Here is a 26157-nt window from a genome sequence, read left to right on the forward strand (position 1 = left end):
AGATTTGGAGGTTGGGGCGGGGATCTCTTTTTTGTGATGTGTGGAAGAGACAGATCCTCCCCTTGAGATGTCTGGCATATGCAGCAGACTTTGGGATTGGTAGGAATGCAGTCTCACAAATGGCTCCAGGATTTGCAGAACTAGGGATTATTGCTTTTGTTGAGCGCCTCCAAATCCAGGCATGAGGTGAGTGGTTATTCCGTCGCCCTTCCTCTGGAACTTGGAAAAAGGGGCAATTAAAAAAAAATCATTTTTAAAAAACAAAAAGCAAACAAACACCCTACTATATGTCATCCTTTTAAGGTGATTCAAAGCAACAAGATGTGGGTTTTTTTGCTACTTCCGAACACTTGTAAATATCACTACAAAATTAATAGCTGGCCCTTCCATTCCCTTGAATACTCTCAGTATGCAAGAGGACTCAGGTAGGGTAGGGTTGGGAGAACCACAAATAATGGCTAGCTACCAAGGCCAGCTAAGATTTGGAGAATCCCCAAAAAACATAACAGAAATGTGTTGCATGGTGGGTTCAAAAGCTCAGCTTACACACTGACATAACTAGGGACTGGCATTCTGCAGTGGAAGGAGCAGGTACAGTCACTTCTCCCCATGGTGCATATAAGACATTACATAAACCGGGCACAGCAGCCATCGTCTTGTACTTATGGAGGTCCAATGCATATGGTTCTTCCTGCTCCCTAAGGGTGGGAGGAAATTGTGCCATTCAAGTCTATGTATGCTTGGGCCTGTGTATGGCACACCTGTGGGAATTACACTCTAGTTCCCATTTAGACTCTAGTTCCCCGGGTCTTTTGACCCTTTAATTAGTTCCTTTTTCCTTGTACAAAAACTATGCAAGGCGCTCTCTTTTAAAGTTTAAAGAACAAATACATTTTACTTAGCATACTTCCACTTGCAGAGTAAAATATACAACGCAGATAGGCGTTGCTTATGTTGCCAAGACATCTTACATAGATGTGCATCCAAGATAAATACAGACTAACTCTGAGGCAGGCAGCAGCACAACAGAACATACCTGCTGCTCAAACTGTTAAAAGACTTTCCGTAACTGCCGTTAACTGTACCAACTGAAATAACTGCCTCAGGCATATGACATCACACAGTTCTATAGCCCTTGTGAGCATTGGCCCTTTTTAACTCGGCATTTGGGATGCTTTCATCCCACAGCACCCAGTTTGCAAAGTGCCTTATTTATGCCTACACTATCGACCATGGTAATCCTCAAGCCAGTTGAATCTGTGAAGTGGCCCAGTATAGTTCCCATAAAAAAATTTAAAAAAGTGTTGAGTTAACTTCCTAGTTGAACCTGAACACTGGAAGATTCAGGACAGGCAAAAGAATGACCTTCTTCATGCACAGCTAAACTTTGGATTGTGACCCCACTAGTGGTGGGATGACTGTGTTCTGTCTCTGCTGCCGGAGGCACCAGGTTTCCGAAGAGCAGTTGCTAGAGATGGCAGGGTTTGGCAGATTGCTGGTGTGGTCTTGCTTGCGTGCTTCCCATAGGCATTGGGTTGGCCACTGAGAACAGGATGGTGGGCCTTTGGTCTGATCCAGCAGGCTCTTCTTATGTTCTTAGTTTTATTTGCCCTCCTTTCATCCCTTTGTTTCCAAATCCACTGGAGCTTCCTCTTTCCTTTGCAGATGAATGTTTTGAAGGTAATTTCTGTCTACGTTCCATATTTAGTTCAATACTTCTTCTTTAAAATTTACAGTTTATAATCTTCAGATACTTTGATTTTTTTTTTAGACATTGTCTGATGGAAATATTAAAACAGAGTGTTTGATCTAATTCTAGATCATTCGGGTAAAAAAAAAAAAAGACTTAAGGAAAGACAATAAATATTTTAGGCTAAGGTGCAAAGAAGATGAAAGAATAGTGGAAAGGTGACACCTGAGGTGAATTAAATCTACTCTCCAGTGGTTTCATCTGTTTTACTGCCCTTGTGAGTGACTGTATTTATAACATTCTTACAGCAGGAATCAGCTGTCAGGATCTTGTTATCTTGAAATAATTGTCCTTGCCTCTCAGCTGCTCTCACTTCTGTGACAAGTTTGATGATGAGGCAGGAGCCTGTTAAAGTGAAAACAATCTACTGTTCAATGACCCTGATAGTCTGAAAGAAAAGACAGCAAAAAGAGGAGTTATAAAATAAGCAAAAAATGCTTTCTTCCTCAGCACACTGATATTAACCCAGGAAGTCTTCCATTAGCCATGGGTTTCCTGTTATGTCCAAACTGGGAAATCATGGCTACTAGTTTCAGAACAAAGCAGGATCTTAAGTCAAGTTCAAACTGTAGCTTCAGATTCTGACTGCTTGTGAACCTGGTAACCATGGCTTTCTGGTTCAGATGTAACAGGAAACTGCAGTTAATAGAAGCCATCTGCATTCTGGATGAGTGTGTCTATGAAGAAAACAACCTTTTCAGTTGTGCCCTGGTTGTGGAATTTTCTTCCCAAAGAAGCTTGCTTTGTGTCAATATTGTGCTACTTTCAGCACCAGGTGAAGAGCGGTGCAGCGATGAAACTGCTAGCACATTTGCAAAGCTAAGCAGGGTCTGGTGTGGTTTCAAATTGGATGGGGAACCACATGTCGAGATTCCTGCATTGCAGGGGGTTGGATTAGATCAGGCATGGCCAAACTTGGCCTTCCAGCTGTTTTGGGACTACAACTCCCATCATCCCTAGCTAACAAGATCACTGGTCAGGGATGATGGGAATTGTAGTCTTAAAACAGCTGGAGGGCCAAGTTTGGCCATGCCTGAGATTAGATAGATGACCCTTGGGCTTCCTTCCAACTCTACAACTATGAGATTTCCAGGCTTTACAGCTGTTGTTGTTTTTTAAGCATTTCAGTGCTTTGCATATCTTTGGTACTACTCCTTTCCCTTTGCTGGTTTGGTTTTGGTGTTATTTTGATGCTATTTAAAAATGTTTCTGATTTTATGTCTATGCTGTATCCTATATTTTACGGTTTAAATAAATATAATCTGAGCAGGCTGAGGAGGGAAGAGGCAACATGAGGATAGAGCACACAGGCACAAAGCCAAGATTTGTATGTCTCAGCCAGTTTCATGTGTGCCTTTCACATACCCTTGACTCTTAAGATTTCTGGTTGACACAATTATTATGTTCACCCACAGTTTGTTTTAAAATAATCATTGTGATCATGGTACCCTTAAGATAGAGTCAACAGATCTACACAGTTTGAATTTGATTGTAGTCATTTAGCTATAGCCTGAGAAGAAAACATTTGTTGGAATAGCTTTCTGTGATGAAGAGAAAAATGAAAACACAACAGGTTCTGGAATAGAAGTTGTTAAAAAATATTGTTATCTAAAAAGCAGTCAAGACTCCTGACAAAAGTTATGGAACAGTATTTGTTTTAAAACCATTGTTTTATTTAGAAATATAAATTGCTGGCTAAGGCATAATTATTACCAATGTAGTAGCAGGAAAGCCTTTGAGCTGCTGGCTTATGAACTCAGACAAAGGAAAGAAAGTAATAGAACAATGTTAAGAAAAACTTTTGGGGATTACAGAAGACAACACAGCTGCAGAATGTCAACATTCAAGGAAAGAGAGAGGCAACTCTCAGGCAGTGCGGGAGTTTTGAGGAACTGGTAGCAAGAGGACATAACCTTGAATAAGATGAAGCAAATCTGAAAATACAAACTCTTTTAGATTATGAGGTGTATAGAAATGTCCAAAACATATAAAAGAATGGATTATTGATAGGCATTTAGCTTAATCCCAGAAACCAAACACAGAGATTATATCATAGGACTGATTCATATACTCAACACGGTGAAAGGAACTGATTCATATATTCACATGGTGAACTCCAGTCCATGGATCTAATTCATGCAGTGTTTTCCTCCCTTTAATGAGGAGGAAGGATCATGCAAATTGGACTTCTGTGCTTAGGGCTAGGCTAGAATAAGGTGCACATGCCTGCCTGCTCCCTCCACCACAGAACAATGATAATTAGCTGGGTAAGTGTGTGAATCATTAGAAATAAAGTCTACAGCTATTTGAATGGAAAATAAGGTCCATGCGGTTGCGGGCTGTACCTAAGTAAGAAGGTGAAGTCCTGTGGGCTAGGTGATGGCAAACCTTTGGTTACTGCAATACATTCATCAAGTAACCTTCCAGTTCATTGGGAGAAGCCATGTTGACTCACAGGACAATATGAACTGGAGTTCCTTGTAATTCTGGGCTGTAGAAGACTGATAGGACACTGCCAAAGCCTCTAGTGAACAACTCAGACACTTTTATTTTGCTTTCTTTCATTCTTTTGTTCCCCTTCCCCGTAATACTTTATTGATTGTCCTCACAATACCCTGCGAGGTAGGTGATAGTCACTATTATGCTCTTTTCAAACAAAGCTGAAAGATACTTACGGTAATTTGCCCAAAGCCACATACTTGAGGTCATGGCAGATGTGTAATTTCAACCCAGAACCAAATTCAGTTCTTTTCCTGAAAGACCACATAGATGAGTGCTATTCCAGGAACTATTTGCAAAAAAGAGTAACACATGAGAAGACAGTAGAACTTTTCTTATCAGAAAGGGCTATTAAAATTTTTAATTTTATCTTATTTTGCATTATATATTACTAGTACATTCCCCATGTAATGTATACTTTACCCTCTGCTTTATCAGAAAGCATGACTATCTGAAAGACTCTTATATCTCTTCTATGCCTTATGAATAAACAAGGCTGTACAGTAATTCCTAGAATTAAAAAGAAAGAAAGTCCTTTTTCTATTTCTGGGTGAGGCTGCCTGTGGCTGTCTTATCTCAAAATTAATGGTTTCTTCTTAGGAAGGTTTTTTAAAAAAGTGTACTCACATAGTTTTGCAAAATAACAAAATATACATATATGGAAAATTATATACTGTATTTAGATACAACACTAAGCCATAGTTTAGTGTTACATACACAAACCTCAGGCCTATATACCCCCTCCTTCTCCAGTATGGCTTAGAGGAAATTGGAAGCATTTTCTGCTGTTTTTAGCTAACTACAACTTCTCATGCCTAACAAATGATCTGGTTAAGACAAAACACTAAACTACCTCAGTTTCAGGTACTCTCCCTCCACCAGCACATGTATGACAGGGAGTGTGGAAGCAGTTGCTTCCATTGTAAATTAACCATGATTTATCCAAACCACAAACAATGGTTTAGGGAAAGAAGATTGTGAACTGTCGTTTGAAGTTGGCATGTTTCCCTAAATCAAAGTTAAGACTAGCCACAGTTTACCTGGGTTTCAACATAGTGAGTAACTATGGTTAGGTAAACAGACAAGCCAAAGATTCAGATTTCCTCCTCACGTCCATGTGAGGGAAGCTTCTAAGCCTAAAGCCCGCTTACTAAGCACTAAAACATTATTTAGCATTCTGTCCAAACAAGCTCAGACTGTGGCTAGTGTTAACTGTGACTTATTGAACTAAGCCAATTTCGAACCGTGGCTAAGTATTATGGTTTGTTCTTCAGGTGGCAGACACTGGACATTGTGTATGGATGGTGCTGTCTGGCAGTTGCCGCCCTCCTGACCTGGTGCTGGTTAGATGCTTGTTTGTTGCTTGTTTGTTTGTCTTGCCCCAGCTGTATTCTCCCAACAAGTCACAGTTGGTGCTATTGGAAAAGGCACCTGACCAAGCAATCAGGCAGAGGGGCAGCCCGCCCAAGCCCCCAGAGAGCAATGGCCATTGACTTAAGTGGGGCTTATTTCTGGCATCTAGTCAGAAGTGAGAAGGCAAGTGAGGTATTGTCTGAAGTTCCTACCTCTGGCTTGCTAGATTTAGACTGCAGTCCTACGCACCTAGCTTCTTGGGAGTAAACCCCAATGAACTTGATGAATAGACATTTATAGGATTGCGTTGTTAAATGCTCAGCTTAAGGGTCATTTGTGATTGTGAATTACGCCATGTTTTTAAATGGAGGTGGGTTTGCACTCGTGCCGATACATCGCCTTGCTAAAGGTGCAAGCAAGCCCAGGTATGACTCTAGTCCCAGCTCAGTCCGAATGGCAACTAATGATGAGAGTCCCTCTTGGCTAAGCCATATAATCACATTTTCCCCATGATTACCAAAACATGCCTTGGGCCTGGATCCAAGCAACTAGATTTATAAGCAATTGAATTTCGGAACAGGCAGTTTTTCATGCTGCAAGGCAAACCCCTATTGAAAATGAGGAGACTTTCAAAAGCAGTTTGTGATATGATAGGGGCTCGGGAAGGGATGAGCTGACCAGCTTCTCTACGTAAAAAATCCTCCTGGGTGTGCCAAAGTCCTTGTGCGCTCATAAAGTAGTTATTTAGATCAGAGTCATGAAGAAAATTCAAACGGTGTTTCCGCCATGTTGATACACCTGGGACTCTAAAGGGGGGAGAGGGGACCACAGCCCCCCCCAAATGGACTAGGGGGATTGAGGCCCCCACAACAATGCCTGCTTTTGTGGTCAGGAGGCTAGTTGGTAAAGGAGAGGGAGAGATTTAACTCTAGGACTCAGAAACAGACTGTGATGCCTTGCTTGCTGTGCCGTGGAGCAGAAGTTAGTTGTGAAGGGAATGCATTGAGAGGGAGGGAGAACTGATGTTGACAGTAAAGAGGACAAGCTCCAAACAGCGATCTTCTAGTTCTTCTACAGATCTCTAGTATTCCTAAACTGTATTTTCAGTATAGTTGGGATCTCTTTTCAATTAACCTTGGGCCTCCTTGAACCACCTACACCTTGCCTTAAATATATTTCTGTGGTTCCTGTGATAAATATTTTAATTAATGATGATGATGATGAATAAATATATAATAATAATAAATACTGCCCTAAATCTAATAATAATAATTTATTATTTATACCCCACCCATCTGGCTGTGTTTCCCCAGCCACTCTGGGCGGCTTCCAACAAAAGATTAAAAATACATTAAAACATCAGTTATTAAAAACTTCCCTAAACAGCACTGCCTTCAGATGCCTTCTAAAAGTCAGATAGTTGTTTATTTCCTTGACATCTGATGGGAGGGTGTTCCACAGGGCGGGCACCACTACCAAGAAGACCCTCTGTCTGGTTCCCTGTAACTTCGCTTCTCGCAGTGAGGGAACCGCCAGAAGACCCTCGGAGCTGGACCTCAGTGTCCGGGCTGAACAATGGGGGTGGAGATGCTCCTTCAGGTATACTGGGTTGAAGCCATTGAGGGCTTTAAAGGTCAGCACCAACACTTTGAATTGTGCTTGGAAATGTACTGGGAGAAATGGAAACAAGAGGAAATACCGAGGATAGAAGAATGGAGACTGAAGCTGACAGACTATGCAGAACTGGACAGACTAACTGGGAAAATCAGATATCTTCGAGACCAAAAGTTCATTGAGGACTGGGGGAAAATTTGTTGAATATCTGAAAAGAATCTGTGATATGCGAACAACGCTAGTGGGGTTTCAGGTATATGTGCTGTTATAGATGGACCACTTGAATTCTGCCCAATGTTAGGGCCGGCTTTGCTTTGAACCGTGGCAATAATATGACCGTTCGGAGGCAGCCAGTATTGCGGCTCAGTTTGACCCGTTGGATATCCACATTTGGTGGGCGGTGGTATAAATTTCTCTTCTCCTTAAGCCTGGCAAAGGATGAAATCGCACAGGGGCGAGAGGGCTGTCTTGTTTATTGCTTTCCTCACCTGCTGTTTTAATTAAGCGTGCTTATTTGCTGGTATGCGGGCCCCTTTGGCTGACACGGTGAATAGTTTTTGACAAGAAGACCAAAAAGAAGAAAGAAAAAAAACCACCCACCACAAACCATGGCTGGGAAGATTGGATGCCAGTCAAGGGAGGGGCTCAAGCTAATGAAATCAGCTGCGCTTAACAGCCTGGCCTGACCTAGCGGCAAAAAAAAATAAAAAAAGGTTGCCTTTAGGAAGTAGTAAATCATGACTTTTTCAGGGAGCTGATTTTAAAGGGAAGAATTATGGGGAGGACTAAAGGAAAAGTTCTCGGCGCGGCAAAGGGCAACGGGAGGTCACCGTATGTAAATAGCTCCTCTGGAGGGGGCTCCGGCGGCGCAGGGGTGTGGCTGCGGAGCGGCTCTCAATCACTCCCGGAGCGCCGGCGCTGCCTCGTGTGGGGCTTGGCCGCCGTGCCTGCAGCTGCCTGAGTTTGCGGCGCGCGCCGCCCGGGGTTGGTTGGCGGCTTGCTTGCTTGCCTGCCCGAGCTGCGAAACTCTCGCCTCGCAGCAGCACTACCGCCGGCTCAGCGGTCGGGGAACCATGCAGCGCTTCTGTCCCGGCCAAGCCGCTTGAAGGTGAACGACGGAGCCCGAAGAGACCCTGCGGAGGATCCGCGCCCGATGAGCGGGGCGGCGTTCTAAGTCTCCCCGGCTGCCCAAATTGGGGCGAGGAGTGCGCGGCTGCCGAGTTTTCCCCTTCCAGCGCCGCGAACCAGCATCCCCTGAGGTAAGAGTGGCGCCTTTTTGGTTTTGTAGAGCGACGAAAGAAAACTTGAGCAGGGTGGTTGGTTTCCAAAATAATAATTAAAAAAAACACACACCCCGGTGTATTTTTTTGAGGAAACTTCTGTTCGATGCAACAGCAAAAAGAACGCCGGGTTGATTTAAGGTTTGCGGAGCTCGACCGTGCTGCTGGAGTTTTTATTACATTATTATTATTATATTTACCGTATTTTTGACGGTAGTAAATTGTGGTGGGAGGGGAAAGAGGACTGTGTAGTCCGGGCCCATCTTGCATGTTTACTCAGAAGTAAGCCCTACCGGATCCGACAGACTTGCCTATTCGCCATGAAGTGCTCACAAGATTTCTGGCTACTACAGGGGTCAGCAACCTTTTTCAGCCGTGGGCCGGTCCATTGTCCCTCAGACCAAGTGGGGGGGGGCAGACTATATTTTTTTTGGGGGGTGAACGAATTCCTGTGCCCCACAAATAACCCAGAGATGCATTTTAAATAAAAGCACACAATCTACTCATGTAAAAACACACTGATTCCCGGACCGTCCGCGGGCCAGATTGAGAAGGTGATTGGGCCGCATTTGGCCGCCGGGCCTTAGGTTGCCTACCTCTGGGCTACTACATCAAGAGGAACGCTGGTTGGTTTGTAGTTAGGAGGAATAGCTTCCATTCTGAAATTGCCTACCTAGGATTTAGAAGAGAATGCTTTTGGGGAACGAAATTGATTTCTATGGAAAGGCTACACAAAATTGTTGAATGCAGATTACTTAACAGTTCCCTTCATAACCTCAGTAGGGAGAGCGAAAGGGTGGGTTTTTCATCACATGTTAGAGTCATGTTGATGGGGCATTAAAGTGGAGAGCATAATCAGTAGTTTAGTTCTTGTGAAAACAGGCTGATACATGTATATAGATATGGCATGTTTATTTCTCCCCCCCCCAAAAAAAAATATAAAGACCCTTGAATGGAGCTAACTTAAATGTACAAAGTCAAATAACTGGTAAATCCTAAAACGTCTAAGATTATTGACTTACATTTGGCAAATAGCACACATGATGTGGTTTACAAAGTGTGTTAGAGTTAGAGTCTGAAGATGTAAAAAAGGTGTGTGTGTGTCTGGAATGATTGTATAATATGTCTTTAAAAAATCAGTTGTCAAAGATTATCCTGGATAATATGGTAAAATATTCATAACTGTTTCCCCCTTTCCTTAATCCACTTGTCTTATTATTGTAACATTCTGCATTGTTGGAACTACCAGTGAGAGTCAAAGTTGGTGGGTTATCTTCCCTTAGCATAGGAGGTTGGAGATGGTCTTTTAAGAGCTTTTAAATTTCTTTCTGTGATTCATCAGTGTATAGGTATATAATACTGTACTTCCTGTGTCTTATGGGACTGCCTATGTACAGTTCCTATGTCCCAAAGAATCCTGGAAACTGTAGTTTAGCCCCACACAGAGCTACAATGCTGATCACGCATAACAAACTACAGTTCCCAAGCTGTGTTTTGTTCTAGGGGTGTGTGAATGTGCTTTAAAAGTATGGTGTGTTTGCAGCCTAAGCCTATATATGTGTAACAGCAGCAAGCACATCTCCCTCACCTCCACTTCACTCTCCTTTCTCTGTCTTCATGTGTTGAAGTTTTGATTGTAAACTCATTGTGGGCGAGGAGGACCTGCCCTTCTGTATTTTGCAAAGTACCGTGAACTGCTTCAGAAAACAATAATCATAATTATCACCAGCTTTGTTGTAGTTTTCAGTGCCAACCTGTCTCACTTATCTCTCCAGTATACAAGATTCTAGTGTTTCCAGTGTATACGGTATTCTGCAAGGGTTAAGCTGCTTATTCAGATGCCTTTAAGATGTTTACTAACGCTTGTGCTCTCCACTATGTTGGCTTTGCTTAATTTGAGCAGGGATTCCTTTGGACTAGAAAGATGTTAATAATAGAGAGCTTTTATTAAAGAGTTGCCAGCAATTGCGTATTTTGAGTTGTGAAAGGCAAGTGTGTCTGTTTAAAAAACAGGTTACTATGGTAGTAAGAATGTGATGGAATTTGCCCATTATACATCCCAGCTGATTTTCTCTCAGCAGACACAACTGGCATTGATGTACAAAACATTCCTCTTAAAGTAAGTTTATAAAATGTGCTGGCCTTTTAAAAAAAATTTACCTCTTTAGTTAGGAGTCCTATCAAATAGAATTTTATTCTTATAGTTGGGAATTAACTAAATTTATGTTGCTTTTCTCCCCCTAACCTAACCCCTTTCACTCGTTTTACTGATTTGCACCAAAATTACCTTACTGTTGAAGGGCTCAGGAAGCCTTGACGGTGTTATATGGGCAAGGCTTAAGAGAAGGCAGGACTTTAGGATGGGGCTGGCTTCCTAACTAATTTGTTTTGGAAAGTTAGTAAAGAGTGAGAAGTGGGCTGCCTGTGTAACTCTGCTGACAACATTGTTCTCCTGCTTTGTTTGGCCAAAGAATGAATAGCTGGTTGTGTTTGTCCCTGAGAGGAGGAAGGGAGACAAGAAAAGCCCACTTCTCTGGATATGACTCACCCTGAACTCTCTCTTTGTGAAGAACTGATGTGAATCTTAAGCTACTAAGAGACAGAGAGGCTGTGGAGGTGTGAGCTGTTGGGTTAGATAGGCAAGGAAATGGCTTGAGATTGGTAAAGAGGGAGAGAGAGAAAAGATTCCACCCAATTTTAAATATTTTTTCAAAGCAAAAACTGAAACTGCATTTGATGCAGTAATCAAGAGGATCTCTTGATCTCGCAGCCTAGCCTACATTGCAAGAATGGTGTGAGAAGGTATAATAGAGGATTAGGGGATGGGGCAGGGAATGAGAAAAATGACAACCGTGTGTCCAATCTAGTCAGAATTAAGTGTTTTAAAGTTCTTGTATTCCATTGGGAGACATTTAAGGATGTCCATAACTCTGGATTGTACCTGAAATACATTCCACTTTTGCTAACTACATAGTTAGGCTGTTTTAATTGGATGAGCAAATAAAAACATACTTTGATTACATCAATAAACCACTTTGGGCTGGATTCATTCTCTCTCATTTTCTTTATTTCCCTAGAAGTCCATTATTTTAAAAGGTGTTTAGGTTTACTCTTAGGAAAGTTATTTGTCTGGGAAAGTTCACATGCATATCCATGACAACTCTCAGAAATCATGGTAACGGAATGGTGGGAGGACAATGGATGGACTCGACATGCAGAAGAAAAGAAAAAAGTCTGCTTAGTTGCAAAAGAGAGGCAGAGGACTTTTTTTCCCTTTTTTTAGTTGGTCACTAGGTTTAATTTTTTTTAGGTCCAATTTGAGTCCTTACTAAGGTTGCAATCTTAACTATGCATACTTGGATGTAAAAACGGCAAAGTCTTGTGGGACCTTAAAGACTTAGCACATTTTGCCATAGTCTTTAATGGACTAGAGCAGTGTTTCTCATATTTGTGTCCCCAGCTGTTGTTGGACTACAACTACCATCACCCCTATCTGTCAGGACCAGTGGTCAGGGATGATGGGAGTTGTAGTCCAACAACAGCTGGGGACCCAAGTTTGAGAAACATTGGGGTAGAAGGTCACTAACACGTGCCCCTCCAGACAGCTGATGTTCAGGGATGGTGGGAACTGTATTCCAATAACATCCTGATGCCTATAAATTAGCCACCTCTGGACTAGAGCTTGCTTGTCCTCATGGAGGTGGTTAGACTGTGTCTGGGCAGCATCTTGCCATATTTCCTGCTGGGGACTCACATGGCAGATTTTTCCCTTTGACCACCTTAGTGAGAATGAAGCTAGTGAAGATTGTTGATGTATGACTGATTGGCCTGGTTAGCACATAACTGTAAACTTTGTTTTTTCAGCTATACATTATTAAATTATGGGTTAGTGTTACGTGAGAATCCTGCCCAGAAGCTTACCACAATTGCCACCAGCAAACCACAGTGTGAAGCCATGGTTTGTTTGCTTATGAAACTGTGTTTGCCTTATTGCTTGGCATCATGCAGGAACCCAGCACCGTTAACTATGGTTTGTTGGCCACTCAACACCAGAGGCTCAACAAGTAATAAAAGGCAAAATGTGAGAACGGCTGGAAAACAAAAGAAACCTTGGAGAAACAAGCTAGAATATAATCATGTGAGGAAATTTGTGGTTTGTTAAACAAGCCACGACTTAAATCAAGAGTGAGGAACCTGTGGCCCTCCATATTTTGTTGAGTGCCAGCTCCCATCAGCCCTAGTCAACTTGGTGAATGGTCAAGGGTTATGGGAACTGCAGTCCAGCAACATCTAGAAAACTACACTTAAGCAATCTCTGGCTTAAACAAACCATGACGTAGTGTTATGTGCAAACCAGGCCTCTGTTTTGTCTGCTTAGTATTTTCATGATCTCTCTCATGCATCTGACAAGGCAGATAATAGCTTATGTCACAGTAAATTAGTTAAGTCTTTCAAGGTGCCACTGGGCTGTTCTGTCTGATTTTATTGCAAGAGACTAACATAGCGGTCCTTTTAGAATCTGCCCTTACCTTTAAGTAAATCTGATAATAAACAGCTGAGTAAGCATGCACTGGACTGGGGAGTTTGCTGCTTGTTAACTGGTAAGAATTACAGAGCTCTCACTGTAAACCAGAGATGGCCAACCTTTCAGCAATAGGGATCCTGTACTTTCATAGTTGTATAAAAGAGGATATTTTGGAAGGTGCAGCTTTTTAAGCTGTTCAGCCCTGTGGCGTGACTGAAGTTCATCTGTCCAAAATTCATTTTTCTCTACATGGGAATTAAGGGTTTTGGAGCTCTGATGTTGAAAGGTTGATCATCCCTTCTGTAAAATATCTTGACATGTTACTGAGTGACATGCTATTTGAGAAGGTTAAATGTAGTTCCCTTCCTTCAATATGGAGGGAACCTTTCACAAAGAGTCATATAATATGATCAAAAGAGGTAAATCATGAATTGCATTCCTCTCTGAAATCTGCTTATTAGCTCTTATTTGAGCTGTCAGCAGAACGTATTAAGTTAAGGGCCTGTTTTTAAGCAATCAATGGATTAAAAATAAATGATAGTATTTCAGTAAAAGTGGCAGGAAGCTTCTTAAGTAGTATTAGTTGCTTTTTGACTGTATAATGTTGTTTGGAAGTGTATTTTAAATTCACTCTCAAAAGAGATGCATATGGTTTAATGTGACAGTCATATAGAACCCAATTGACAGGAATAATTCATATTAAGAATATGTAGGTCCAGTAATTTGCCTAGGAGCTCCAATTGCTCCAGTGTTGATGGACCACGTAATTTGATCAGCAACCTGCATGGTAGCCTCACATCAAAGTAGTATAATAGTAAAAACAGTTATATAAAACAGTTAAGATATGGCAGTAAATAGATTTAGGGATCTTAACACTCATATGAATGAGCAAAAGGTGCTTAGGCTTGTAGGGAGAGGGGTTGCTGATTTTGTGTTCTGACAGAAGCTTCTGCATGTTGAATCCCACTCTGGATGGTCTCCTGACTTTAGAAGCAACTGCAGGAGGCATATGGAGATACCAGTGGAAAAGGCCTTTGCGCCATGCTGTGTTAAGAACTGTGATTCTAAAACTTGATCTTATCAAGTTCTCTCCAAGGCAAGAAAAGGTTTCACTTCAGGGTGCAGAATTGGTCAAAGCAGTTTTTGGCATACCCTCATTACCTGGGAGGGCTGTGGTGTGATTTCATCAGGTATTTTGTTCTGCCTCACTTAAGGTCTGTTCTTCAAGAGGAATATTTCCCCAGGATGCTTTAATCGGTGGATGGGAAAAGCTGAAATGCCAATTGAGCAATTGTAGCCAATAACAGCACAAAACAGGAGAACCTGTCATTGATCTATTAGAGGTTCCCCAGAGATCTATTGTATAGTTTCCAATAAAAGAGCTACCCCAAAATAAAAGTGGGATTAAAAGTGTATTCTTTGTTGATTCTCAGTACTGTTGGTCAGTGCAACACCAGAGAAGATACACAAATTTATTAGCGCCAGAGCTCAATGACAAGGTGTCCTGGAGATACTGGCGTTGGAGGAGAATGAGGGGTAGAGGTAGCACAGACAAAAATGTGACTGCGTACGAATGGGAGAGAAGTCTGCTCCTGCCCTAACCTGCCTAGGAAGCCTCACCAAATACATTCATAACCATTACAATAAAAGTGTTCACACAGGGTGACTCAATTATTTGTATCGTGCTGCTGCTCTGGCTTTTCCTTTTGTAAGATAGATTGCTTTGGGGCTATGCATTGGCTCTAAAATTACTTGGAAAATAAATCATTAATTCTTACGATTTTGGCTGGCTCGGCATGAGTAATGAGTAAAAAAGGACAGAAAGAAAAAGAGTTTGCTCAGGCAACTTGAGAGCTACCCCCACAAATGTGTTCACTTTTGGCTTGGGGTAGAAATGAAGCTGCCATGCTCACCCCGCTGATTCAGCACAATGCTGTCGTCATGGGAAGCTGCTCCAATGCGCATTCAGATGTTCATAATGTATGTTAAAGATGAGTCAGCGTTTTTAATTATAAAAATGGTGTAGTGCCATAGACTAGTTCTGGGGGGAACTATTGTACTCATGTTATTCTTGTGGGCTTCCCATAGGCATCTGTTGGTCACAGTAATAACAGAATGCTGGACTAGATCTGGGCTGGAAGGGTCCAGGGTTCTTCTTGTGTTCTTTACACAAAGGTGGAACCCTTTGATATCTGAAGTTTTGACAATTAGCAGACACACTTGTTGGTGATGGAATTAAGCAGACTTTTTGCTTTTGGTGTGTTTATTCCCTCCAGATAATCTTTTATCTTTATCAGGCTGTGTGTTCCACGGTCCCTTTGTATTCTTTTTCAAAGGTTCATTTGTCAAAAAAAGGAAAAAGCAAGCCCTGGATTTCTTCATTGCAGTGCCTATGTATATTGGAAGACTCTGCCTGTGAAAACAGAAATGCAAACCAACTTAGGTTGGATCAGGCTGTTCAGCCTTTTTTGTTGATAGAAATATTAACTGATATTCTTGCACAGGCACCTTCATTAGACCAAAATATGGAAGAGAAGTTGATCTCTAGAGACTGGGTGTATATAGACCAGAATATGGTTAGTAAAGTTTAGACCGTTAATTTGTCCTCACAGATTATCCAAAAGAGTAATGGCTCAAAAATTTAATGTCATTTATCTGTAGGGAGCTCATGATTTTCAGAATCTATATTTTCATTAAAATTCTGTGATCCTAAACTTTTCACTTGGAGGCTCAGTTGAAATAAATACGTTTAGGATCAGTATAGAAAGCCATTTGGCTTTACCCTAATAATGGCACAACTGAAGCAGGTCATAGTAGGGAATAGGAGCCAGAGACACCTTAGGCATCATAGAACAGCTAGATCATGGGTAGGCAGACTAAGGCCTGTGGGCCGGATTAGGCCCAATTGCCTTCTAGACCCGGCCCGTGGATGGTCTTGGAATTGCCGTGTGGATCGTCAGCATGCGTGCGTTCTTTCCCTCTCCCTCACACGGCGCCAGCGCTCCTCCCTCCCTCCTGGGTTCTTCCCGCCCTGCCTAGAGGAGGAAGGGGGCTGGGCTTTGTTGGTGCCAGCAGCAGCAGTGCTTGAGTGGCTGCCATTTTAAGCAGCCCTTCTCCAGAGCCCTTTCGTGTGCTGTTCATTGTCCCGTTGCCAGCCCCTGCCGCTGGCAAAACACAGGTAAGCAGCCACCAGGGCTCATGGTGCTCTTGCATCACCCCTCCCAAATATAGTCTCCCCCCCCCCAAGGTCTGAGGGACAGTGGACTGGCCCCTAGTTGAAAAAGTTTGCTGACCCCTGAGTTAGATTGTGTAAACTTGGCTGATCTTAGCTTAGTCCATATATGGATGGAAAACTACCTGTGAATTTCATGTAAGCTGCTCTGAACTTTCCAAAGGATGGATGAGGCATATGTTGTAAGTGGTATCCCTAGACTCAAACTGTGTGTGAAAGGAGTTCATCTGGTACCTGAATGTCTTTTAAAATAATTTTAGTCATTCTTCCTCCTATTGATGACAAATTTAATTGCAAATGAGTTACTTTTATTGTGTTTGGCTCCACAACATCATTTCCTTTAATATAGTTATTCCCATATTGCAGGCAGTGGCTCCTCCAATCTACATCTTCAGAAATATCAAGTAGCCCTTAGCATTGTGCCATTTCACAATTCAGGTGTGTGGGATTTGATGTTTTTGGTGATTCCATGTATAAAAACTCTCGGCACAGATTAAAAACAAGCACATCTGGGAGAAGGTTAGGCCAAAACCATGCTCCCTGATGTGGTAGCTTTGTGGGCAAGAAGTTTTAGATGTTTGGAGACAGTGATAATGTGATGTCTACCACAACCCCCAATCTGCATTCTCAAGTTGCAGGGTCCCAGCAGTGCCAGACTATGTTTAGTTTGAATAAGTGGATTGGCTGGCAAATGTATCTGTGGTGGAGATAGATTTCAACCCATGTCTTCCAGATCTAAGTGTAACTTTCTACCCACAGACTGTAAACTTAACTGCTGGTGTAACAACCTGTTTCTCTGTGAGTTTTGAGGTTTTAACTTCTTTTATCTCTTCCTTGTAGCTTTCTGTCAACAAAACTAGCCTTAGGGTTAATGACCATGCTGCAGATATAATTCTACTGTGACATGTTGAAAAGAAAAGATACAAAAGAAGCAAACTAAAATAATACTTTGTTGTTTTTGGAATCTGTTTTTGTTATGGTTTTAGGCATTCCCCCAGCTAATAAGAGAACATGTTTCTAGAGATGCAATTTAAGTCGTTTCAAGGTTTTGTTTATTTGTTTGTCCCAGAGCCCAATCCCATTTTTATTTGATCTGGATCCCAGTATTATCCAATTTCATGACCCAGCAGTGTCTGCAAGATGCAAGGCTGAAATAATAAAGATTCACTCTTCCAAACTTTGATCAGGTCAGCTCTGTGTACACTTGTTCAATGATCCTGCACCATTGGACTAGCTACTTGGTTCACACATGTTCTCGGTGGTGCAATTAAGTAATTTTAGATTCTTTACTTCCCTGATGTTGGGAAAGATGGAGGGCACAAGGAGAAGGGGACAACAGAGGACGAGATGGTTGGATAGTGTTCTCGAGGCTACCAGCATGAATTTGACCAAACTGCGGGAGGCAGTGGAAGACAGAAGTGCCTGGCGTGCTCTGGTCCATGGGGTCACGAAGAGTCGGACACGACTAAACGACTAAACAATAACAACAACAAGATTCTTTACTTAATGTTCTTTCTGCGGGGGCGCTCTTTTGATGGTAAGGTAAAGGTACCCCTGCCCGTACGGGCCAGTCTTGACAGACTCTAGGGTTGTGCGCCCATCTCACTCAAAGAGGCCGGGGGCCAGCGCTGTCCGAAGACACTTCCGGGTCACGTGGCCAGCGTGACAAGCTGCATCTGGCGAGCCAGAGCCGCACACGGAAACGCCGTTTACCTTCCCGCTAGTAAGCGGTCCCTATTTATCTACGTGCACCCGAGAGTGCTTTCGAACTGCTAGGTTGGCAGGCGCTGGGACCGAACAACGGGAGCGCACCCCGCCACGGGGATTCGAACTGCCGACCTTTCGATCGGCAAGTCCTAGGCGCTGAGGCTTTAACCCACAGCGCCATCCACGTCCCTTTCTTTTGATGGTAGCATGTATTAATTTGCTTCAAAATGTGATAAACTAGCTCTTGTACATTTTGGGAGCACCTCTTTCTTCTGTTTGGTGAGGCACTGGCCTTCTGCCCCAAAGTCCTGCCCTGATCACTGTGTGATCAGTAAGTGGGAAGCTCTCATTGGAAGTCTTGCTGTTCATGAGGAAGTAGCACCCCACCCCCAAGATGTTGGCCATCCCTGCCTTGGAATGTTTGAATGTGGAACAGGAAATAAGGTGTATGTAGAATTATTATTTTTTTGCTCCTGAACTGAGGACAAGAGTGAACAAAAAGATAGCCCTAGATACTGGTGTAAAACTTTCAAAAGAGTGTGATGGCATGTTTAACTTCATTTCAAACAACCTTGCCAAGAAGCAGTCAAATCAAAGAAGATAAGTAGGGCAAGGACACTAATGATCTCACTTGAATGTTTGGGACTGTGCTTTGCAAACTTTTAATGAGCGTAGATTGAACCACAGTACTGGCATTCAAGAAGATTTAACAGTCTGCTTCATAACTTTTCTTGTGGTTTGTAGTACCTAAGGAGTGATGTCACTCCAGTCTATCCCTGTGGGTGTGCCCAACAACCAGAGTTTTGATGATTGACATGAGTCTGTAGTACTTCATACCTGCTGGTTTCCTGAATGGACTCGAAACTGATTAACAATGACACACATTAATCATTATCCAACAGGCTCCTTACATTGCATTTATTCTGTTTAACATTCTAAGGAAAACAGAAAAAAAAAACGGTTTCCTAGGGTTATTTTTGTAGTCATTTTCTTGATGAAAATAATAATGTGAAAAGAATGTATAAGCATGTCTACTCAACCAACATTGGTGGGTTTCCCAGTCCACACCTTGATTCATCACCAGGTTGCCAACTCATCAGGAAAAAACCCCTGTGATATCACTTGTGCCTTTTAAATAGCAGCTTAACATGGAGAAATCAGTGTGAACAGTTGTAAAGCTTGGAGATAAATGGTCTTATTTTGGAGGCTGGCTCAAAAGTTGGTAGCTTTAACTGGAGACATCATGGAACTCCTAGATAAAAATTGTACCAAGTGACCTTAGTTCTCAGAGTTTGAAGCTTTGTAGTTGATCGCACTTCAGCAAAGACATGCAAAACTTGTTTCCATATCTTTTTGTAATAAACCCCTCCAGCATCTTGATCCAACCTTTGAAGCTGGTTGACTGAGCTGACACTGGCAGAGAAAGAAGAAAAGAATATTTCGTAGCAAATCTGCTTTTTCAGCAATACTCAGCTCTGAATTTAATACTATATCCTTTAAGGCATTTTGAGATCTCCCAGCTGTGTAGTGAACAACTTCTACAACTGCTTAGGCTCAGCAAAAAGCCATATCTCTGAACATTTTATGCTGGTTGCCTGTATTAGTAAGCATGTCTTGGATGTTTTCGTGCTGGGATATTGGTTTGCATGGGGAATTCCCTCCGGGGGAGGAAGATTCCTTCTTGAGCCTCCTGTAAGGGTTACATAAAACCATAGGGCAGGATTCACCTAACAAACCCTGTTGGTAGAAGCCCCATGCAAGGGTTTGGGCTTGCTCAAAGGGGCTCCACTCCACACACCCCTGAAATTGGCTTGTTGGGAGGGGGACTCAGGAAAACCCCCAGAAAACCAGGGGAAGGGGCATAATTTCACCTGGCAAACTAATATGCTTCCACAGGTGGGGTGTTCAACATAGTGTGACATTGAATTCCACCCATGGTGTTTTTAGGATAAAGTGTTGCAGGAGTGTGTACCTTAAGGGGAGTAGCACAGAATATGAATAACCCTCTTACAATGTAATTCTGTACATGTGTACTCAGCAGTATGTTCCATTTAGTTCAATGGGGTTTACTCCTAGGTAAGTGCAAATAGAGCGCAGCAGCTACAAATAGTAGAGATAAGGAGACATGTATGAGAAAAGTATACGAGAAGGTAATTTTGTGGCCTATTTGTACAATTTACACTGAGAACACTTAACTTTACCGTGGGATAAATGCTACAGGTTTTCCCACCAGCCCAAAACTCAGATTTTAACAGTTTCATAAAGTGGATATTATTTCTTTAGGTGTGGTCCACAACTATCCCTGCCCTCCATTCATTTCACTCAGATGTTTTGATTTGTGTTGGGATTTGGATGCTTGCAACTGACACCTCTGTTATGTCCTTGCTTACTTGTGGACCCTATTTATATCTATTGTAAGACTGCAATTCCTTGGCTGCAGGTTTTTGAGAAAGTCTCATTCCATTTGTCAAAGGTCTTTTGATCCAGCATAGACTCCTACAGGTAGACGACAGGGACACTCTTTTTGCCAGTTCCTCCTTTCCTTGCATTCCCACTTCATTGTTCTGGAAGGGCCCCTACAGATTTTCAAGGGGATAGAGAATCTGAAAATTGCCTCCCCCGCTTACGCTGGAGGGAACGTCCCATGAGCAGAGTTTTGCTCACAGGAACTCACGATCCAAGCATGTGTGTGCATTTTTTGTTGGCAGGCATTTAGATACATGAGCATACCTTTGCTTCTCAAGCCGCTAAAGATATTTTTTTCAAATGGCACCCCTTGCTGAGCTTAGATTTGTAATCTCTTAAATTGAGGATAGTCTGTACAATATCAGTCTTTTCTGACAGCTTAGCTGTAGTTAATGATTCTTGGCTGATGTTTGACCTGCTTAAAAACTTGGGGGTTAAAAAACAATTAGAAAGATAAATGTTGTCGGTAATAACAGCCTAACCTCCAGAAATCCTTCCGAACAATCACGTGTATGTTTTGAGTCTCCAGCCGTGGGTCTTGCCATGCATATTGAGCCAACCCTATGAACCACTGTACTGGCAAAGCAGTGTGTGAGATATTGTGCCAGTGGATGAGACCAGTATACAATTGCAATTTGGTGAGCTGAGCTGCTCTTGCATTGGATATCAGAGCAATAGTAGCCATTGATACTACTATTGCAGATTTTCCTCTTGTTTTACAGAATTTTCAGTTACCTTTATAAATAGCTATCAGGGATGACTGAGCAGTTATCAGCAGCTACCCATGCTGTTCCTATTCCAACTACACTCTTCCATCTAAATTTTTTCAAAGCCTTGCCAGTGCAATGTTGACTTGGAAGTCACAGTAGCTACTGTGGTGAAAGCCAGGACACTAGAATCTAAAACTGGGTATATTTGTGGCAGCCTTTCTTGCTTTCAGAGCTCTCAGTTGCCAACCCTTAATTGTAGGGATATACGCTTTCTTTTTCCCTTTATGCATCTAATATACATGAGCAACTTGAATAGAAACAAGTGATCCATGATTTAGCCTACCCTTGATCCAAGAAGTTAGCTTTGGTGTTTCTTTAACTTCCATCATGCACAACTTTTGTTTTCTAGAATTAAGAATGATAGCAGCTGGGAAATTTGCAAGTCTCCCAAGAAATATGCAGATGAGCCATGAGTTCTCGCTGGCATCTTCTATGGACCTTTTGAGCAGCAAACCATCTCTGGCAGACCATCGCTCCCATACCTGTCAAGATGTTTCCATTCATGGCACCCTTCCGAGGAAGAAAAAAGGGACCATTCCTGTTGGACCCTGTGATGTTTTTAGCCACATGGGGACTTCGCCTTACTCCAAAGCACATCGACCCCAAGAACCTTTGATGCAAGGTGTTATAGGGGAGTATTTCCAGAAAAACCACAAGAGTGAGAACTTCCACCACAGGTAAATCATGTTACATTTTAAACCTGCTGTGGGTGCTACCTAAGTTTATTGGTATTTCTAATGATGCTTAAAATATTGCAATGCATAAGGTAAAGGTAAAGGTACCCCTGCCTGTACGGGCCAGTCTTGACAGACTCTAGGGTTGTGCGCCCATCTCACTCAAGAGGCCGGGGGCCAGCGCTGTCCGGAGACACTTCCGGGTCACGTGGCCAGCGTGACATCGCTGCTCTGGCGAGCCAGAGCCGCACACGGAAACGCCGTTTACCTTCCCGCTAGTAAGCGGTCCCTATTTATCTACTTGCACCCGGGAGTGCTTTCGAACTGCTAGGTTGGCAGGCGCTGGGACCGAACAACGGGAGCGCACCCCGCCGCGGGGATTCGAACCGCCGACCTTTCGATCGGCAAGCCCTAGGTGCTGAGGCTTTTACCCACAGCGCCACCCACGTCCCTATTGCAATGCATAGGTGAACACATATTTGTTTATGCTCATCATAAGTAAATATGCTGTGCTTTTACAGATGTTGCTTTATTTGCTTGCTTATAGCAGCCATTCATATGTAAATAACTTGAACTTTTTTTTTTTTTAAGTGAGTAGCAGGCACAGTGGAGGAATAAAAGTAAACCATCTTGCTTATCCTGCCCATGCCTAAAACGACCATATCTATTGGCTCTCTTTTTTCCCTCTATGCATAGCCCTGAGAGGAACCGATATTACATTTGATGCTCATCCTTTTTAGCAGTAACTGTAGCAATGTGCTCCTTTTGCAGTGCCCAGTTGTTCTTTCTTATGCATTGCGGTTAACAAGGGAAATGATTTTTAGCCTTAAAAAAAAAAAGACTAGCAGATGTGTCCGTCTTTCATCTCTCAAACAAAAGCAGCAGGCATCTGTCACATAAATTGCTTCTTTGTCTGTTTTGGCCTCCGTTTGCAACAGCATGTCTTGTTTGGTTAAACATCTTTAGTTTTGATTTGACACATTGGGAGCTCTGTCTCATTAGAGATACTGCTAGGTCTCTGCGTTGGGGGACAGGAAAGTGAAGTTGGCATAAAAAGACTGGGTTGTGTGCAATGTTAGTTATACTCTGAGTAAAAAAAGGAAAGGTAAAGGACCTCTGACAGTTAAGTCCAGTCATGAACGACTCTGGGGTTGTGGCGTTCATCTTGCTTTACTGGCCGAGGGAGCCGATGTTTGCCCACAGTTTTTCCAGGTCATGTGGCCAGCATGACTAAGCTGCTTCTGGCAAAACCAGAGCAGCGCATGGAAAGTCTGTTTACCTTCCCGTCAGAGCGGTACCTATTAATCTACTTGCACTTGACGTTCTTTCGAACTGCTAGGTTTGCAGGAGCTGGGACCGAACAACGGGAGCTCACCCCATCACAGGGATTCGAACCACCAACCTTCCGATTGGCAAGCCCTAAGCTCAGTGGTTTAGACCACAGCGCCACCTGCGCCCTGAGTAGACCTATTGAGTAGACCCATACTCTGAGTAGACCCATTGAAATGAATGGATGCGGCCAGTTTTGACCCATTAATTTCTGTGGATCTATTCTGACTAAAGCATAGTTAGACGAATTCATTGACATCACCATGTTGCAAATATTTATTCCAAAACTTAGCAGCAAAAGGCACAATCCACAAAACTTTCTCCCTTGCCATGCACCAATGGAGGCAGTTGAGTCCTGGCAAACCGCTGGCGTACCTGGCATTGGAAGCACATGGGGTGCAGCTGCTGTGCAGCAGCTGCTCCTATTGCTGTGACTGGCTACAGCAGCTGCTCTTGGACTGTCCAGGAGCTAAGATGCTACAGGCTGAAGACTGCCGCCTGAGAGCTTTTGTAACTGAGTTGTACAGTCTCTGAATACCTGAAGTCTGACTAGGTTGGGTGTGTCATCACTTCACCCTACAGCAAGGTCTAGGCAAGGTCGGAAAAGATGGGTACATTCCACAAGGGTTTGGGCCCAGCCCAGGCTGCAACCCGTCACTGTGAGGAAAAACTCTAAGGCTGTGCTTTATCATGCTTGAGGATATTTATGCAGATGTGTGTATCATTGTGGGATAATGTATAGAGCATAATCTTGTGGGGTTTGCAGAAAGCAGCATTCAGACAGAACAAACAACTTTATGAATGGTTTGCTGCTCATCTAGGCCCTTCTCTAGAACAGAGAGTGAACCATGGAAACTCTAGGGGTAGTAATCTGATATACAGAGGGATGTGTGCCTCCCTACGTTATACTTTGAACTCTACTGGACAGGAAACAGGCTGATGACCAATCTTTTTTAAAAAAAAAGAAAAGGGAGAATTCAGCAGATTACAGGCTGGTCAATCTGACTTCATTACCAAGGAAGATGCTAGAACAGTGGTGCCCAATTAGGGGTTCAGGGAGCCCTGGGGATCTGCGGAACGCACCCACGGGGTCCGGGGCCCCATCCCTTGCCTCTCCCCCAACTAATTTTTTCTCATTTTTGCATGGTAATATCATGAATTTTATGGTCTGGTTTTTTTTTTTTTAGTATACCTAAAATCCTTTGCTACCCCACATTTTGTTTAAAAAAATGCTTTGCAGAGCTGACTACTACCATAGAGTTATCAAAATTTTCAAAAGTAGGGGGGCTGTGGCTTGGCTTTTGAAAAATAGGGGGTCCTCAGCAATTATCTAATTGGGAACCACTGTGCTAGAACATGAAGTCCCAATAAGCATTTTGTTGTAAGCATCTTCATAACAATGCAGTGATTAGCAGAAAGCCTAGCATGGATTTGTTGAGTGTAACTTCTGCCTGATACCCCTGCCTCTCTTTGGGTTAGTAGTGTAGTTGATTATGGAAATGTGGTGGATGTAATTTACCTTGATTTCAGCAAAGTTGGTTGGAAAACTATACTTGGGGATCACCAATGGTTCCCCATCAAACTGAAGGGTGGTTTCAAACTGAGTACTGCAGAGCTCTGTTCTAGACCTGGTTCCCTTCGACATTTTTACCAGCTACTCAGATGAAAGCGATGGAGGGGATCTTTATTCAATTTTGCAAATGACGCAAAACTTCGAGGTATCTTTTCTTAGTCTAAAATGTTTTAGTTTGCTCAACTTGGTTTGTTAATGCCAAGTATCTGTTCACCATGGAACTCATTATTCAACTTTTCCTTAAAAGCCACAAAGTACTATAATGTGGGACAGTGGTGGGTGATGTGTTCCTCAGTAATATTGCTTACCACAGTCCAACAGCTATTGAGTCACCAAGGGAAGGTCGTGGAATCCTTAGCTCTGGAAGCTTTTATAAAGTAGCTGTGTATAATCATCTCTTGAGTGGTTTGTGTTAATCCTATTTTCCATGCAGGTGGATAGACTTCAGATGATGAATGTTGGAGAGAGAGAAGGGTGTGGGAATTGGATGACTTCTAGAGACCTATTTGGACAATAGTTCTATAGATCTGTGATAATACATCTTTTAAAATATGGTGTTACATTTAAAGAAGAAAGAATGGCTTGCTATTATAAGTGAGGTACTATTTCTCCCTGAACTTTATAATTTGGCTTTGAAAAGGGCTTGAAGAACAGGCAGTCCAGATACTAGAATTCACAATGTTAACAGTAAATATAAGGAAGTTTTTTGTTGTTGAATGTCAACTTACGTACATGAACTTTGATTGAGTTCAGACACATTTTGTAAACATCCAAGTGTGACTAAAATTGGGTCTACCAGACCCCAAATTTTTAAGCAATGTAGACTAAAGTCGCTTCTGGGGCTCCTCCTGGATTAGGGCCCCTGAAGCTTAAGCTTCATTATTTCATAGTAGACCCGCCCCTGTGTTTCCCTCCATGTGATCTCAGTTGCGTAGGGACAGCAGATTAGCACATGCTCACCCTGTGTGTGCTATTGTCTGTGCCCCCACCCTCACACTTGTCAACCTGTCAGGGGAAGATCTGAAAGGGGGAAATCCAGCTGAATGGATTGTAAGCTGTCTCCATGAGCTGTATGTGTAAGATAGAGCCTACACATGTCATTAGATATATTCTCTTCAGACCGTCCTCTACCATGTCAATGGTTTTTGGGAGGAGCTGTCATGAAGTACAGTTGTGTGGTGCAGGGTGCATGGCCCTGCTGCGCGAGTCTTCTTGATTGAGATCACATGGAAAGAAATGCCCTAAGGAGGGGGTTTATTGTTGTTGTAGAGCAACCTTATCAGAAGGTTGCTGCTTGTTTGAGCTGGTTTATGAACTTATTGCCTTGTCTAACTTTTGCTATTTTACTGGATGGTACAAATAGGCAGAGATACTATCAGAAGAAG

General features: G+C 42.6%; 1 protein-coding gene and 1 long non-coding RNA gene across 5 annotated transcripts in view; one reads left to right on the forward strand and one right to left on the reverse strand.

Annotated features, from left to right (window-relative positions):
• Positions 1 to 1144: 1144 nt before the first annotated feature.
• BCAR3 (BCAR3 adaptor protein, NSP family member) overlaps positions 1145 to 26157 on the forward strand; it is an 85432-nt gene continuing 60419 nt past the window's right edge. Inside the window, exons 1-2 of one of the 4 annotated variants that reach the window (XM_083444859.1) lie at positions 1145 to 1680; positions 21546 to 21873. In XM_083444859.1, the coding sequence (XP_083300985.1) occupies positions 1554 to 1680; positions 21546 to 21873 (455 nt within the window). In that variant the 5' untranslated portion in view covers positions 1145 to 1553. Of the gene's footprint in view, positions 1681 to 7640; positions 8476 to 21545; positions 21874 to 26157 lie in introns of those variants that run through there. The other 3 variants (XM_083444860.1, XM_083444861.1, XM_083444862.1) reach the window with 3 other exon arrangements.
• LOC310679639 lies at positions 3402 to 4859 on the reverse strand. The gene is made up of 3 exons (XR_014512430.1): positions 4673 to 4859; positions 4426 to 4538; positions 3402 to 3684 (listed from the first exon to the last, which is right to left on the reverse strand). It is a non-coding gene; the product is annotated as an uncharacterized lncRNA (long non-coding RNA).

The sequence above is a fragment of the Podarcis tiliguerta genome (assembly GCF_965153285.1).
Source record: "Podarcis tiliguerta genome assembly, chromosome: 6".
NCBI classification, from domain to species: Eukaryota; Metazoa; Chordata; class Lepidosauria; order Squamata; family Lacertidae; genus Podarcis; species Podarcis tiliguerta.